This window comes from Oryzias latipes, chromosome 2, assembly GCF_002234675.1.
Source record: "Oryzias latipes chromosome 2, ASM223467v1".
NCBI lineage: Eukaryota > Metazoa > Chordata > Actinopteri > Beloniformes > Adrianichthyidae > Oryzias > Oryzias latipes.
The window spans coordinates 13,209,131-13,225,645 of NC_019860.2; the positions used below are offsets into that span (position 1 = coordinate 13,209,131).

The 16,515-nt window shown below is 42.1% G+C and overlaps 1 protein-coding gene across 4 annotated transcripts in view; it reads left to right on the top strand.

Moving 5' to 3' along the window:
* LOC101162908 (nck-associated protein 5) overlaps positions 1–16,515 on the top strand; it is a 155,881-nt gene that overhangs the window by 123,130 nt on the left and 16,236 nt on the right. For 3 of the 4 annotated variants that reach the window (XM_020708326.2, XM_020708323.2, XM_020708327.2), the window contains 6 exons: positions 1,711–1,815; positions 2,424–2,603; positions 3,392–6,921; positions 7,756–7,849; positions 10,796–10,883; positions 15,879–16,202. In XM_020708326.2, the coding sequence (XP_020563985.1) occupies positions 1,711–1,815; positions 2,424–2,603; positions 3,392–6,921; positions 7,756–7,849; positions 10,796–10,883; positions 15,879–16,202 (4,321 nt within the window). Of the gene's footprint in view, positions 1–1,710; positions 1,816–2,423; positions 2,604–3,391; positions 6,922–7,755; positions 7,850–10,795; positions 10,884–15,771; positions 16,203–16,515 lie in introns of those variants that run through there. The other variant, XM_020708329.2, reaches the window with a different exon arrangement.

Sequence of the window (16,515 nt, forward strand, 5' to 3'; positions counted from 1 at the left end):
TTAACCTATAAAAACATGAGACGGTTAGTTAATTGTGGAAAATTGTCATTTTAGACCAAGATCTGTTCAATCATTTTATAAAATAATCCAAACTACATTGACAAAAGGCAGGGGAAAACTGCAAAAGAACAGTTAAAGAAAAACAGAACAGGATGAAAATAAACCAAAGAAACCAGAAATCTACAAAACAAATGCCGACTGTACAAAAACTTAAGATTTTAGCACATGAGTCAACTTTAAATTAATAATTAAAAAAAGGAGAGAACAAGGCTTCTGGACTTTTTTTACATTTACATTGCTTATGTCGTGTTGTAGTCTGTCTTCTTGACAACTGTCGAAATAGTTTGGAAGCTTCTCCTAGCTGCTCTTCTCAGATAATATTGGTAATTTGGTAATTCTGAAATATACCGCAGTTAAAAAAATAGGGAGATAGAAAAAAAACAGGAAGCTCTCCTTTTTTCCCGAGTCTTATTAGCATTTGGAGAATGAAGTCATTCAAGCCATCAGAAGGCTAATTTTCACATAATGCATCACAGTCCTGTCAGCATTAACAGGAGCGTTACTTTCTTTGACTTTGGCGTTGGCATTGAAACTCAAAGAGCCCTTTCCTTCGACTGTCTTCCACCACCACCCCCTTCCCGTGACCCCATGACACTATTGACTGAATCCTTGATGAGGATGCTGAAACGGTGAAATCCAGCACCCAATGATAAGATCAGAGGCCCCTGCGACACTTCAGCCACTCCCATCCTGGATGACAGCAGCCAAAGTCATCCATGCATCACAACAAGACTTTCAATTTTCTCTGTATCGAAACAGCTATGTTAAAATGTTATTTTATACAGTACAGACCAAAAGTATGGACACAACTTTTGGTCTGTACTGTATCATTTCATGATTTCATGTATATTCTGTCTTAAAAGCTTTTTTTTATGATTTACTACCCAAACTCTTTTTTTACAAGGTTTTCTTTTACTGAGCACAGAGAGAATAAAAGAAAAAGATTGGCTGGTTGCATTACGTCCACAGGCAAAGACACTCAGCTCTTTGGAGACCAAACAAACAGCAAAAGTTCTGGTTTCATGTGCAGATTTTTTTGTTTTTCTCCTCAAAAGTTTTTAGAGGGCGACTTTTAGCGCAAACAAAAAGTCAATAGAAGCTGTCAGAAAAGAAAGATTTCTTTTTTATGATCTTGGGAGTTGAAAGGAAGTTTCCTAAGGTGGCTACTACTTTCTTATACATGTTTTTTTATATATCGATTTTTCTTTCTTTCTTTTCTTTTCTCTAAATCTACTTGTGCACATCAGGAACATTTAATGGAAAAAAAAGAAGAAAGCAGAGAAAGGCAGCTGAGTGAAATGTAGCTGAAGATCAAATGTCCTTATCTCCATGTAGTACAGTTTAAGTTAATTTGAGCTCAGGGAATAATGTGTAATTAGGTTCTGAGATGAATGTGTGGAGATGTATTTACTTTTGAGCACAAGAGTTAAGAAGAGAGTAGCTCGTGACTTAAAAAAAAATGAAAGAAATTCAAAGGAATCCCTCACTCCCTAATGCAATTACTTTTTATTCAAACTCTTTTTTTCTCAGCTGATTTCATTAATGAGAGCTGTGAAAGTGAGGAGAAGTTCTACACTTATTGCATTCACTTCTGATTTGAGAGTTTTTAGAGCGAGACCATACATTACTCTCATTTCCTTTGAATTTCAGAAACTCCACTCGCGGATCATGGATCTGTCTGCGGCAGATTTGCTTCTGGAGCCGGAGAGGAGCAAGGCCTTCCTCCTTTCCAGGAATACAGACTCCCCTTCCAACGTAAGCATGAAGTAAAAAAATGAAGAAAAAAAAAGACTTTTGTTGACGGGACGCTGCTGGGCACAACAACCAAAGCCCTTTAAAATAAATCATTGGCAGATACAAAAATACCGGTTTGACCTGTGCTCTCCGCAGGAGGAGCTGAAGGTATCACTTGGCCTTAAAAGGAATAAATCCTAATCATATTACCAGCAAACCATCGATTTAGACTCGGTAAAAGTGACTCTACAGGACATCATAGTACATTATCTTATGTATTATGCATCGCGGTCTAAAAATGAGTTTCTCTTTTGAATCCGCTGAGAATGCTATCTGATCAACTGTAATGTGTGCTATCGGAGACTTACAAAATGAAAAACGAATAGTCCCCGTGTGGATTGTGAATCATCTGAAGGTGCAGATATCATTTAAAGCGACGTGTTAAGCAATGCACGGGAGTCACACCTTCATGACATTTGTAACCTCTCATTTCAAATCTCTCCATTGGGCCCTAATTAGATCAGCTGAGCTGGAGTTATTGTACGAGAAAATGCTTTATTTGAGTATCAAACATACCACACCTCACAAAGAAAGTTATGTCTCCTATCCTTTGTTTCGCCCCCCCAAAGGAGGTTCATTCGAATGGAAAGCCAGGTGTCCCTGTGGCCAAATGTCTGAGCCAGATGAGTCTGATGGCGCCCGCTCCCATCTATTCTCGCAGCAGCAGCGAGCTCTCACTGTCGAGCGCGTGCAGCGAGTTCTCCAGCGGCTCCTACACCTGGAATGATGGGCGATCCTGCGGGAAAATGGTAAATCTTCTCCAAACTCACAGATCCGTTCTGCTAACTGAAATCTAAAGCTGCGTTCACACCACCCTTGTCAACAGGCATTCATGCAGCCACTTCAAATATACAGTCAATGTAAACAAGCGTAAATGTGAGTTTTAGGCTTTCGCATTTAAAACTCTTGTGTTTACATGAAGCTAGGCAACTTTATATGTCTTCAGGCTCTACGTACAAAACGCGTGGCCATTTAACGCAGGTTGTCAGTTAAACCATGTCAAACTTTGACCAATGAGGGAACTCCGATTTGGTAGTGACGCATGGATTTGGTTTATCTGATGAACCCAGACACAGCGATGAGCTTGACAACGTCTGCTTTTGTTTTTCAAATAAAGATAGACCAAGGCCACCCTCCTGACATGATGATAATCTACATTTGCAATTGCAAGGATGCTAGCACTGAACCGAACCTTTTGCATTTTGTGTCCAAATCGTGGGATTTGCACCGCTTCGACATTTTGCACCACACCTCTTCCAAATGTAGGTGGTGAATATGGGCTAATGAACAGTAGGAAAAGAAAAAGAAGCTCCTCTCTGCTTGCCCATTGTGAACACCATGGGCTGAACGCTCATTCAAGAGTGTGCGTTTAACACACCGGGAATCTGAGCGCACGCCAAATGCCCGGTGTGTGCGTGGTTTAAGGAATTTCTACTTAGATACATTCTTCTGACTCCTTATTGGCATCCTATAAAACTTTGATGACAAAAGCTGAAAGAATTACTGCCATCTTGACCTCTTGGTTTTTGCCTTGTAGTCATCCCTGACGTGGGAGAAGAGACTCAGTTTGGGCTCGTCAGCTCCAAGTAACATCTGCGCGCCGCTGGAGGAACAGCCCCCCACACGGCGTAAGGAGAGCCACATACTGGAGGGCCTGAGAAAACTCCAGCGGAGGAAACACAGGAGCTCCTCCTGCTCCTCTAGAGTGTCCAAGTCAGGCTACAAAGATTGCATGAACTCCAACGAGGGCATCTACTCTTTGGGTATCAAGAGCAGCAGCAAAGGGGTGTCTAAACCTGTACATGTCAGCAGAGCTTCTGCTGCTCTTGGAAGGCGGTTTTCCTACGATTCCGATGATGCTGACGATGAACTGGCACGCTCTAGTTGCAGAGATAATATTCCCACTAAGGAGAGCTGGATTCACTGCAAGAAGCTCTCCCACAGCATCTCTGATAGTTTGTGCAGCTTGGAGGGGACACAGGAGGCTGTGGGTGATGGTACTTCTTGTCCCACAGCTTCAAAACCCTATGACTCAAGGGAGCGTCCGGAGAAGCTCATGAGTTTCATCAACAGTTTTCTTCCTTTAGAAGGGCGTAAATCAGCCTTTAGCAGGCCAACCGTGCACCACAGAAATCCTACTCAAGTAGAAGATCCGAGTTGCAGATCCAACGCAGATGATCCAGAGGAAACCATTCCTGATTCTGTGGGGGTCAAGACGCCATGCAGTCAGCCGCAAGAACTAGCAGAGAGAGATATCAAGAGGCTCTCAAGGGATACCATCAAGATTTTCAAGCAACAGTTCATGCAAAAAGATCAGGGGCGCACTCAGTCTGCGGATGGGAGACCGAAGCCTTTCAGCCTATTGAAGGAACTTAAAGCAACCAAGTGCACCCAGTCTGAGGAGAGCATACTGGCGATATTTGATGCTGAAGGAGAACCTATTGATCTGTGCGCTCAGAGACTAGTATCAGGAGCAGAAGGTCGCAAAGCCGCTAGCTGTTGCTCAGAGTTCCAAAAGAGGACAACAAGGCAAAATTCAGCAAACACGACAAACTATAGCGTTCTTGAATCTCCAGAAAAACCTTCAGAACATCAGACTAGATCAGGCAAAGGCAGTGATAGCATGGAAGGAAGTGCAGAAAGGCTACAGTTAGCTCCTCAGAGGAAGTTGATAAAGCCACCAAGCAGTCGAACTAATAAAGGCTTTTCCATTCCTCCCATGAGTGACGTCAACAGCCCCAAATCTGGTGGCTCTAAGATCCCCGGTGTCAATAAGCCCTTAGCTTCTCCGTTAAGAGTATCCAAGGGCACAACCACTGAGCCTAATAACAGTGGAAACTCAGGACCCTCTGCTCAGGAGAAATCTTCGTCTTCTCTTACGGTTAAGATGTCTAGATTCATCAAGACGCAGGGAACTTCCACTCAGAGTCCGAAAGCTGTGAACTGCAAGGTGTCTGGTCAGGCCGACTTAAGCAAGACCTCTTCTTCCACTTCCCCCCACCTTCCAAAAAGACGCCTCGACTTCTCTGACAACAGCGAACAGCCGACCAGAGACAAACACTGTGAAACCAGCAAGAACAAACTCAGGTCTCCATCTCCTCCCCCTCCCCCAGGACGCACCACCTCTTTACTGGTCAGACCAAATTACGAAGCGTCGCCTCAAGCACACAAATCAGGGGCTCAACCATCCACGCCAACCACTGTGAGGGGCCCTCCCCCAAGTTACCACACCTCAGTTGCACCAAATATGCAAGGCACGCTCCCCATCAAGGATAAAGACTGTTTAGACGTAGATGCAGGCTATGGGACTGCACTTGCACCTCAGAAGCTGGTGGAGAAAACCACCCAGCACTTTCAGAAGACCACTGCCGTAACTCAGACTCCAACTAAAGGCACTTCCAAGCGAATAAAAGACTACCTCCCACCTGCAAGCTCAGGATGTGCCAGAGTACCTGAAATTGCACCTAAAAACTCGAAGAATGTCCCTCCTCCCTACAGTGCTCTAAGAGTGCCCTCCCTTCAAAACTCCTTTGCAAACAAAAAGGTACCTGCTCAAGAAAACACCCATCAGTCAGTGCAAAAGACTTCCATTAGTTTACCAATATCGCTTCAGGATTCTGCTCAGTGTCAAACAGAGCCACAAAAAGCTGTCATGAGCCCTCCGGGCTCAGCTGTTACGTCACCCAATTTGTCAGAAAAAGCCTCAAAGACTCGAATCCCAATGGGATTTAAAGCCTTTCTAAAATCCCCTCCCAGCCATAAAAGTAGTCCTACAATAGCAGGCAAGCAAGAGAAAGATCATATCAACTCTGTCTCCAAGGAAACTGTGACTTCAAATGCTTCTACTCAGTGTGACACCTCGCAGGCAGCGTACAGTACGGATTCAACACCTACCGTGTCTGTTCCCGAAGGGAAAGGTGAATTTCTGTGTCAGCCACAGAAAGAGGACTTACAACCCCCCTTGTCGTCAGCAGAAGGAAATGTGAGTGACAAGGCAAAAAGGAGTAGTCAACTCTTTGGCAGATCCATATCTATTAATACCAAACCACACCTAAAGCCAGCTTTAGGGATGAACGGGGCCAAAGCTCGAAGCCAGAGCTTCAGCACCAACTACATAGAGAAACCCAACATCAATGCCATGGAGGGGCCGGGAAGGATCAGGACTCAAATCATCACTAACTCAGGTGAAAGGGGGAATTCGCTGTCAAGGCAGAGTTCTTCAGAAACAACTGGGGTTGGATTGGCTGAAAGTCCAATCCATGCCCCTAGAACCCGGCTAAGCCATCATGGTGGCATGATGGGACCAAATAGTCAGAGCGGCCTCCCTGAGAAGTCCATTCAGTCGTGTGTTATAGGTGAAGGAAAAGCTTGTGGAGTGAAAGGAGATGTGGTCACCTCTCCTTCTCAAAGAGAAGCTCGCAGCTTGCCCAAAAGTGACAGAACTGCCTTTATTAATGTCCAAAAGCCGGCAAAAGTGGACTCCCATCCTCAAATCCAGTCTTCCTCAGCTTTTGTCTTTAGTCCTGAAAATCCTACCAGAGAAGCAGAAACCATTACCACCACTCCTGCTGAGCCAGACAAAACCCAGTTGGGTTCCCCAGGCAATTTCCCAGACACAGAGGAGAAAAAAATCAGCCCAACAACGTGCACTATTGAAGAGAAAGTGATGATGGGGATAGAAGAAAACCTGCAGAAAAGTCAAGAGCAGGAGAAGGCTGCAGCTAATGAGGCCAAACAGAAGACGGGCCCGTCTTTGGCCAACTGGTTTGGCCTCCGCAAGAGCAAACTACCAGCTTTTAGCGGCAAAAAAGCTGATTCCCCGAAGGCAAGAGACGAGAAGAAAGAGCTGAAGATTGGGTCTGTGATCAGCGGCAAGCAGATGAAGTCTGATAAGAAGAAGGAAAGGAAGAAGGATGGTCAGGAGGTCCAGAATTTGTCAGAGATGAACAACAAGCTGAGCTCCATCATGGACCACTGTAACAATCAGATGGGTCAGATCGCCAGTCAGATCCAGAGCACCACTGTGTTAATCGGCAAGGACCAGTTTGTAAAAGAGCTTCTTGGGAGGTAGGTAAAACATTGTCAGTTCAGTCGAGAACAGGAATTATTCTCAAAGCTAACAAATCAGTTATTGCCTTAGTCACATGCTCTTATACACGTGCTGTGGGTTTTTGGGTTTTCCGGACCCGTCGAGGGTCATAGGCAGGAGCAGGGAGTGCAGGTGTGTTTTGCCTTACGTAGGATTGTCAAGCGTTTGGTAAGAGAATGCTTGTAGGACGACCACACACGCGACGCTCTGATTGTTTAGTTTCCTAATTTATAACAGTCAGGCTGCACACAGGCTGTACCGTAGTGGACAGCGTTCAGGTGGTTAGAAAATCTACACGGCAACGCCTGCATCTCGCCTACTTCATCCTTAAATACCCCCCGCGGATTGATGAAGTGTTCACTATGACCTGTCGCCCGGAGCATTGCCGTAGAAAATAATTTGCACTCAAGATCACTGAGATGTCTTTGACTTCAAAATTTTGTGTGGGCCACCGTCATGCCCCATACAGGTTTGCCCCTTTTTTGGCCTTATCCACCCATAAGGGGAGTTGTGACTGAGGCAGAAAAAACAAGATCACTGCATTACACTAGCAGAGATGCTGATGAATAGCAACTTACTGTAGTGAGCATAAAAAACTCATGGATGAGCAGTCAGCACGAAGGTAAAGCCCGCTTAGAAAAGCTGCATTTGTCACTTTATTGATTCATCACTTCAAATCCCAGCTTCCTCCACAAAAAGGAGGCACCACTTCAACGTGGCTGTTTCTTTTCTTTGTGTGTTACAGATGTGTTTTGTTGCAAGCTCCCAAAGCAAGTTATCACACACAAACTGTGTGTTTCATTTACTTGCAGAGCTACTGTGAAGGGCAACGCTTCGCCACCTGGCATCTCTACACCGAAGAAACACTGTGAAACAAAGGGCGACATGCAGATCTGTCCAGATAATGTGAGCAACAATTTCATTTCAGGACAAACTTTTATATTTTAAGAGTTGTTGTTTTTTTTAACAACACCTAAAGGAAAGCAGATTTTAACTCATAAAACAGCTTTTTAATAATAATAATAATAACGATAATCATAATGATAATAACAATAATCTTTATTTGTATAGCACCTTTCAAGATAAAAATCACAGTGCTTCACAGTAAAACACTGAACAGAATTAAGAAAAATCAATTTTAATACGCTAGGTTTTTAGCTGCTTTTTTAAAGAAAACACTGAGTCTGCAGATCTGAGGCTGAGAGGAAGGGAGTTTCAGAGGGATGGAGCCACTGCTGCAAAGGCTCTGTCACCTTTAGTTTTTAACCGGGTTCTCTTAACCATGATGACCACCATGATCACAGGGACCTGCTGGGGGTGTACGGCTGCAAAAAGGTCTTTTATGTAGACTGGTGCTTGGCTATTAAGAGCTGTGTATGTTAAAACCAGGATTTTAAAATGCACTCGGTAGCGGATGGGGAACCAGTGCAGCTGGTTTAATAACGGGGTGACGTGTGAAAACTTGGATGAATTGGTTAAAAGCCTCTAAAGATATTTTGCTTAAACGCGTGAAAATGGAGTGGGAGTAATCAAGACGAGAAGATATAAAAGTGGGGATGAGCATCTCCATTTCAGAACGCGACACTATTGGACTCAGTTTTGTAACGTCTTCTTATCTTTAAATTATGCATTATTTTACTAAATTACCTTACCTGCATTATTTAAAAAGTATTTTAAAAACAAGTTCTAAACTTGGAACCAAAAGGTTCAGCACTAACTACATAGATTATTTATTTTAATGCTTTTGAAGGGCTTATATCATGTTTTTCTTAAGCCTTTCAGAGTACTCTATGTCCAAATATATGATGTTACTTCTGGTTTTTTTCAATGAAATATCAGTTATCTATTCGCTGTCCTTTTCCCTACCCGAAAGTAAGAAGACTCGATTTCTGAGGCACCGTCTTTCCCTCCTTGTGGGCGCTGCCCATTTCATGACATCAACCTAGAGCCGGCTTCAGCAGCATGACTCCGTTTCACCCACGAAAACAAACAACATCTGAACTTTGATCTGCATACTGTGCACATAAAATAAAAGCATTTTTGCTGATCACCACCAGGTCTGCTGAAAAAGTGGGTGGGTATGTTAGCCTGGGGGCGGCGCAGACTCTTCCTGAAAGGGGCTGTTCCCCAATTTGTGACATCCCAATGTGAGGACCCACTCGTTTTTCGTGGATCGGAAGGGGCTGGTGCTCAGAGTGGAGGTTTTTAGAGGAATACTCAAAAATGGTGAATGTGTGAAAAATGGGTTGCATTTGAATGACGGCCACTAACAGCGGTCTCTTTGTGACCCAGTTTGACGACTTGCTGTCTCTCAATGGTGCGAGGAGAAAAAAGAAAGAAAAGTTAAAAATTTCAGGACTTTTTTGTGATTGTTTCAAAACAAAAAGAAGAAAAAAAATCTTAAAATTCTGGAAAACAAACTGCAATGATCAGCTTCTCCCTTATGTTGGTTTTAAACTCCACCCACTGATTACATTTTCGACATGTTAAAGGCCAAAGCTGAGTCCCTGATTTGTTGATGTGATGCAAATTCTACGCCAAAGTTTAGATCATTTGAACCCGGGAAACATCTCACTAAGCCCCCTAAATTGTCCAGCCACTAGATCGCCTTGCCTGACACTCAAAACATCACGTCTGTACTTTAACTTGAAATTACAACTGGACAACCCTGACTTGTAAATCGTGTTTGATATGAACATAGTCTAAACTAACATATAAACTAAACCGGGGATCAGCTTAACCCCCATGTTGGTTTAAGACTCTACCCATTTAACACATCATCAACATGTCATGGAACAAAGCTGAGTTCCTGATTGGTTGATGCAAACTTTACTCCAAAGTCTGGACTGCAGCACCCGAAGCGACTGTATGTTGACTTGATATTGAAAATGGACGACCCTGCCACGTGAATCGCCATATTGTAAGGGTAGCTTTAAATCCAGCTTCCTACAGCATTTCATTTAAATTACCTCCATCAACAAAACCTTTTAGTTCCGGTTTTTCAACATGAAATAGAAATATCTTTGTTACAGTTTGTGTTCCTTCTTTTAGGCGAAATCCCATTGTTTTACAGAAAGAACAAGCCCATCCACCACCCAACCGCCTCTTCAGCCTCTCATCCCGGAAGGCTGACTATCGATTGTGCTCTGACTCAGTCTACAGTATAATTCACCGCCTTCTTTTTTGTGTTTTTATTACCAAACTGAGGTTGATGTTTTTTCCAAATTCAGCCCATGCAAAGACATCCATCATTCCATGCATGCAGCTAAAATTAGCCTTCTTTCTAGAAGCAAAATGCTGAACCGATGGCCTGATCCTTTTTTATCTGACAGTCGGGAATACAGCAAAAATAATGGAGAGGTGAAAAAAAAACAGACGGGTGTCAAAAAAGAAAAAAGTAGAAGGAGCAGTCTGAACCCAAGAGGAGAGTAACAGTCTCACCAGATAATATAGGAAATTTAATCCGGGTGATGTGGAATTTTGATAACGCGCTGAAGCCCCTTATCGCAGCCACTCTATTTGACAAAAAGGGCCATTTAATACCTTCCTGCACGCTTTTTGTCCATCTCCCCTCCCTATGGAAATGCAACAAAAGAGCTTCACTTTATGACCTACAAGCTCCACTTCAACCACCTTCAAAACCTCTCCTTTTTTCTTTAATCATCTAATTAGAGCAAGCCAAAGGAGAGCAATTACTTTCCCACCAGAAAAAAACGCCAAAGCACATAACCAGAGGTCTTTATATTCACATAAAAATATATTTTTTAACTTAAATGAGCAATAACTCCAAGTAATAAAAATGTTTTATTTTTTTGTTCTTTAGCTGATGCTTGATGTTTTTTTATATTTTAGACCCTCATACTGACGCAAAAGATCAGCCTCAAGGCCAAAAACGACGAGGGGAACATTCCGGACACGTCTTGTCAAGACCACATGATAGGTGAGCTACAAGAATGACCAAAAAGCTAAAGCCCATAGTTTTTTTCTTTCAAGTTAAGAAGCCTTCCGGTATTTTGTCTGACGTGTCTTTTTCTAACACGGTTTAATGCCACAAACATCCAGCTTCCTCTGGAAAGCCGTGACGGCAGTTGCGCTGGAGAATCAACTCGCTTTGCAGTTGTGGTTTCTTGATGTGACTGACAGCTCATTTCTCGGCACCATTACTGTAGGGGAAGCAGCAACGGACGCAGCTTGTCAACAAGAACAGTCAGGGGGATTGATGTGCACCCAGGTCATGTTTTACAACGCCTGAGTGGCTCCAGCCATGAGAGAAAATAGATGCATAAAAAAAGAGATGAAATGATGGTGTGTTTGCAGGTTGACAAATTGCAGGGTGTGAAGGATGGACCCAGGTTGTCAGCTGTTGTCACTCTTGGGAGTTTCAGGATCAGTCGGCCAGGTCATCCTAACAAATGTCGCTTTTTGATTGGTCTATTTTGTTTTAAAAAGATGAACCCATGCCGATCATCATTTGATCTATTTTAAAAGTGTTCCTAGTTGTCTTTTAAATATGATTATGTTACGTTTTTTGCCAAAATTAAAAAAAAAAACTACTGTTTTTGAACATAGTTTCTCTTCCCCTCCCTATAAGAGCTCTCTGTTTACATGTACTCCGACTAGCTTGCAGCCTCTCACATCCCCAACCCCATCCCTATCCAGCCGTACAGTTTGAGCCAGATTCCAACTCTATGTTTTTTAGTCGCCTCCGGATCCACAGCAATCATCAGGAAAATGCCAAGGGAACAGGTTAAGAACACCATCAGAGTCCTTTCAACTTTAAAGCGATTTTGCGAATTTAACGTACAAAATGTAAGAGATTAATGAAGATCTTAATACATGACCCCTTCAATTTGTGTCAGCTGCCATCCTTACAAATCTGTAAAGAATAACCAGAAATTGAAAAAAAAGTTCTAGACAACTGGAATTTATGTTTCTCAAAGCTCTGTTGATGTGTATTTCTTTTTTGGCTTTGTTATTTATTAAGTCCAGTTTCTGGTTATTCTTTTCAGTTTTGTGATGATGGAGGATATATGTAAAGACAATTAAGCTTAAAATTGCATTTCAGAGTATTTTTTCTATGCTATCCGCTGTGAATCAGTAGCAGACGAAAAAAATGCAGTTAAAAAAAAGACCTAAAAATACACTGGACAAACCACAAGCTCCCTGCTCCACTCCATTCCGATGCAGCGGCTTAATGACTAGATCCATGAATGTCTTTGTTTTCCTCGTGTGAACTGGCATCTGGCTCCAAACTGTACGGCTGGACAGCCCCAATATGCTTTTGTTGCCCTTGTAATATTAGGTTACGGGTGTGGTGTGCTGTAAGCTAGCAGGAGAGCGTGTAAACACCTCCTAGTTATGGGTGACGGGAACGGCGGGGGTCCTTTGTGTCAGCGGTCCTGCCCAAAACTCAGAAGCAGATTCTTTATGAACTACTGCCACTAACGTTTTTTTTTTTTTTATTTTGGCTAACAATCATAATTAGTTGTTCTAATCATAATTAAAAGACCCCTGGGAACACTTTTAAAATTTCTTAAATATTATCAGAGTGGGTCTTTATACCAAAACATTGAAGCTCCAAATAAACCTAGACGATACTTCTTGACTAAGGGTCCCCTGGAACAACAATTTGATAAATTTGCAAAACATATATTATTTCACAGCTTCTCCTTCTTTATGTTAACCCTCCTGTTATGTTGCGGGTCAAATTGACCCAGGAACATCATCTCTGTTCCTCACAAATGAACATAACAGGAGGGTTAAAATTGTTTGACCTATTTGGGTGTAATTTTCCAGTTTTTATTAGTAATAACTGGATTTAAAGTTGGTTTTTGCTTTGATGTTCCATATTGAATATTGGAGGGCAGATGTGAAGAAAGTGCTGATGGAAGGTGCATCGGGAAGGGGGTGGGGTATTTGGATGGGTCAGAGCCTCGTCGATCTGAATAAACAGATTCAATTGTTTTGTTTTGTTTTTTTGCATACTGCCTTTTTTTTTAACATTCTGCCAGCAAAGCACTTCCAGACCGTTGGAGTTGAATCTTTCATAAAAGTTGCAGCTGCTGTGCTTCCTCGGCCACGCCGCCAAAGCCAAGTCGCAGCAATCGCAGGCTAAAAGCGGGGTAAACACATCAATCAGAGGAACAGTTTACGTCCCAACAGAACGTGATGCAAGCAGATGCAAGAACTGAAGCAGAATCCATGTCATAAATGTGGCTTTGAAGTTGGTTAGTTATTGGGTATCACAAGGCATCTCCTCCAGGCAAGGACAATAAATGAAATTTGGACCAACTAGAAACCCAAAATGACTCTAATACATCTGCCTGGGTGTGATAGCTGATCGATACCAATTGTTTTCCAGCAACTTCACCTCAAAACTTACTTTGTTGTGCTGCAATATTTGGATTTTACCAATGGCTTGAAGCAGAAAGAAACTGCATCTGTACTCTTTAATGACTCAGAATGCACCACAGCGAACTTGTGGCATTTTCATCCGGTGCTTTCAAAGATTAAGCCGTGATATTCTGCGATAACTTCTCTGTCTCCACTGCATAAAGCCAATTTCACACAGCGCAGGATCCGACTAACCAGCTTCCTCCCCTCGAGCCCTGGAGGTTGCAGGCAGAAGTGATAGGGGAGCTCATGAAAAACTAGGTTGCGTCCAGTTGTTGTTGCCGCTGGGTAGAATTACTGTGGACCTTGTTATAGTTTGGGAATAAAGGGCATTTTGAACTGCCAGCCTTGGCATTCAATTACACAGCTGTGTAATCTATGGCTCTCCCCGTTGCAATGTTCCTTATAAACACAGCTTTGTGGGTTTATTATTTATCTGTACACATGCACTTAGATCGGAGTTTGTGTTTTGCTTTTGGTAAATGTGGCGGTCCTCATGTATTTCGCTGCACATATGCGAGAAAGTGACAGGGTATGTATGCGTACATCTTATTCTGACAGCTTGGGTATGCACAGATTCCTTCTAAATGTGTTCGGCAGGTCGTTAAAAAATGAAGTCACATAAAAACAGGAGCTCTAACGCCACGTCCTTTTTATATTTTCACTTTTGCCTTTTAGACATTTTAGCATTCATGAAAAAACATGACAGCTACAGTTTTTTTCAGCTTGTGATGACCGTTTTTGCTCTATGTGTGCATCTATTGTTTGTTCTGAGGGAGTCATACTTGTAAGAAAGTCAAAGTCTAAGGGCTGAAAAAGGTTATCAGAAAGATCTGATTAATCTTATTAAAAATTTTACTTTGTGTTTCACTAAAGAGCAACAAACAAAAAATTACTTACAACTTAATTACTTACAACTTGGACAACTTAGACAATTGTAATTTTAGTCTCTTATTGTTATTATTTGGCCTGTTGGCAAAAATGTATAAATAAATAAACAAACAAAAAGTTACACATTGAGCTAATTATCAGTCAATTCTTAGCTCAGCAGCTTTTCGTTCTTCTATCTAAGAAATGGCTCTAAATTGGAGGAGAGGGATAATGCAAAAACCAACAATAGATATACTGGGTATATTCAGTATTTATTTAAAAAATGAATCATGTTTTCGTCATTGCATGGCTGTTTAAAACAGTGACAATGGTTAATTCAGCATATGCACATATTCAGTTTTAGCTTTAAAGACCCACTTCAATTATCTTTGGATCTATTGTAAAAGCCTTCCCATTGATATTTTAATTAGGAAAAACCTGTGCTATTTCCTACAACATAGTTTCTGCAGAGCGGCAGGATTTGGAAATACGCCTTTGCGCTTTGCCCGTTGACGCGGAGAAACCCCACACCCCCTTCCCCTTCTCGTTGCTGAGAGCTCTCCGTTTACACTCTCTCCCGCTAGCTTACAGTCCCTCTCACTCCCAAACTAACATTACTTGGGCAACAAAAATGGCGAGCATATTGGAGCTATACAGCTATACAGTTTGGAGCCAGACAAGGAAAACAAAGACACACATGGATCTAGTCATCAAGTGGACACATTGGAATGGACCAGAGCAGGGAGCCCAGAGAATTTTCTACATTCCAAATAGGATCATTTTCAAACTGTTTTTTTTTTCTGCTCCTGATTCACAATTATTTGAATCTATAAAATTCTTAAAAATGCTATTTTGACCTTAATTTTCCTAATATATGTCTTCTATTATCATAAAAATGATCCAATTGCATGGTAAAAACATCAAAAATAGAATTTGCATCAGAGTGGTTCTTTGATATTAAAAATGGTTGCCTGGCTTTAGTTTTGTTGTAAGCATGTAAGCCTGTATAAGTTTTAGAAATGCCAGTGTGGTTTTCTTTTCCTTTTTTTATCCTAAAACGTTATAAATACATTTGAAGCACTGCAGTGGAGAATGTTGCTGAAGTTGCCAATGAGCATTTAGCTTTAAAGCAACCTTGTGTGATGTATTCAGCATCTGGAGCATGCTCAGTTTTGAGAAAAACAGCAAGCAAATCTGACAGAAAGTACACAATACTTTTTTACTAGTTTCCCTTTTTTTCATGTATCAAAAGTCATATATCAAAGTAGACGAGCTGATTTAAATGTTAGCCATTTTCGTACAAAGACCTGGGTTGAACTGAGTCGTTGTCCATCTGCTCCTTCATGCGTCAACGCTTTGTAGTTTTTTTAAGGCATCCATCTGTTCCTGTTAACTAGAAAAGATTTGCCCAAAATCCAGTTTATTAAACTCATCTCAACTGTGCATTTAGTTCATTTCGTTTCTGGCAGAGGTCATGTGCCAGTTTTATGACAACATTAAAGCGCATAAGGACAAATGACCCAATAACTGTTTTTTTTCCTCTTTTCCTGTCAAACCTGCTGCAGATTCCCTTTTCACTCACAATCCCTTCCGCTGCATGTGAATCCAAGCCCTCGTATTTTTTCCTTTGTTGTTGCTCCCAGTTGTCACACTCCTTTCCCTGTCACTCTAGGCTCCAGCTGTCAGATGAGAACCTTGGACAGCGGCATTGGAACCTTCCCCCTGCCCGATTCGGTCACGCGGGCCAGCAGTCGCCACATCCCCAAATCTGAGTCCAGTCCAGATGGGGTGATGGCCGGCTCAACTGAGCGCAGTCGGGACACTCCCTCCTCCCACCCTGACCCCTCACAGTCAGATTTCAAAGTGCCTTCCCCTTCAAAAGCCCATGTGCACACCCCCACTACCAGCATGGGTCACTCCCTGTCTGATCCCACTGTGACATGCAGCAGGAATGCCCTGGAGACCCAGAGTCGCCTGCCCAAGCTGGCATCCACAGGTCAGTTTTTGGTTTGTTTTTTTACATTTTGAACCTGAAGGGGAGGGCAAAAGTGCATTTATTTGTCTTTTTTACCTTATTTCTTTGTAATTTAATCTTTTTATTATACATTTATTAACTGCCACTTGCAAACTGTGGCTATGGCAATGTCACCAGATGTACTTAATATCTAAGGTCTGATATAAGTCATAAATCTATTACGTTGTACGGCAAGCACTTTAGATCAAAATTTGGCGTGACACCAAATTTGTATTTTTTATACAATTAAAGTTGGATTGAATTGTCCAAAGAAGTGTTACACCCACAAATTCCA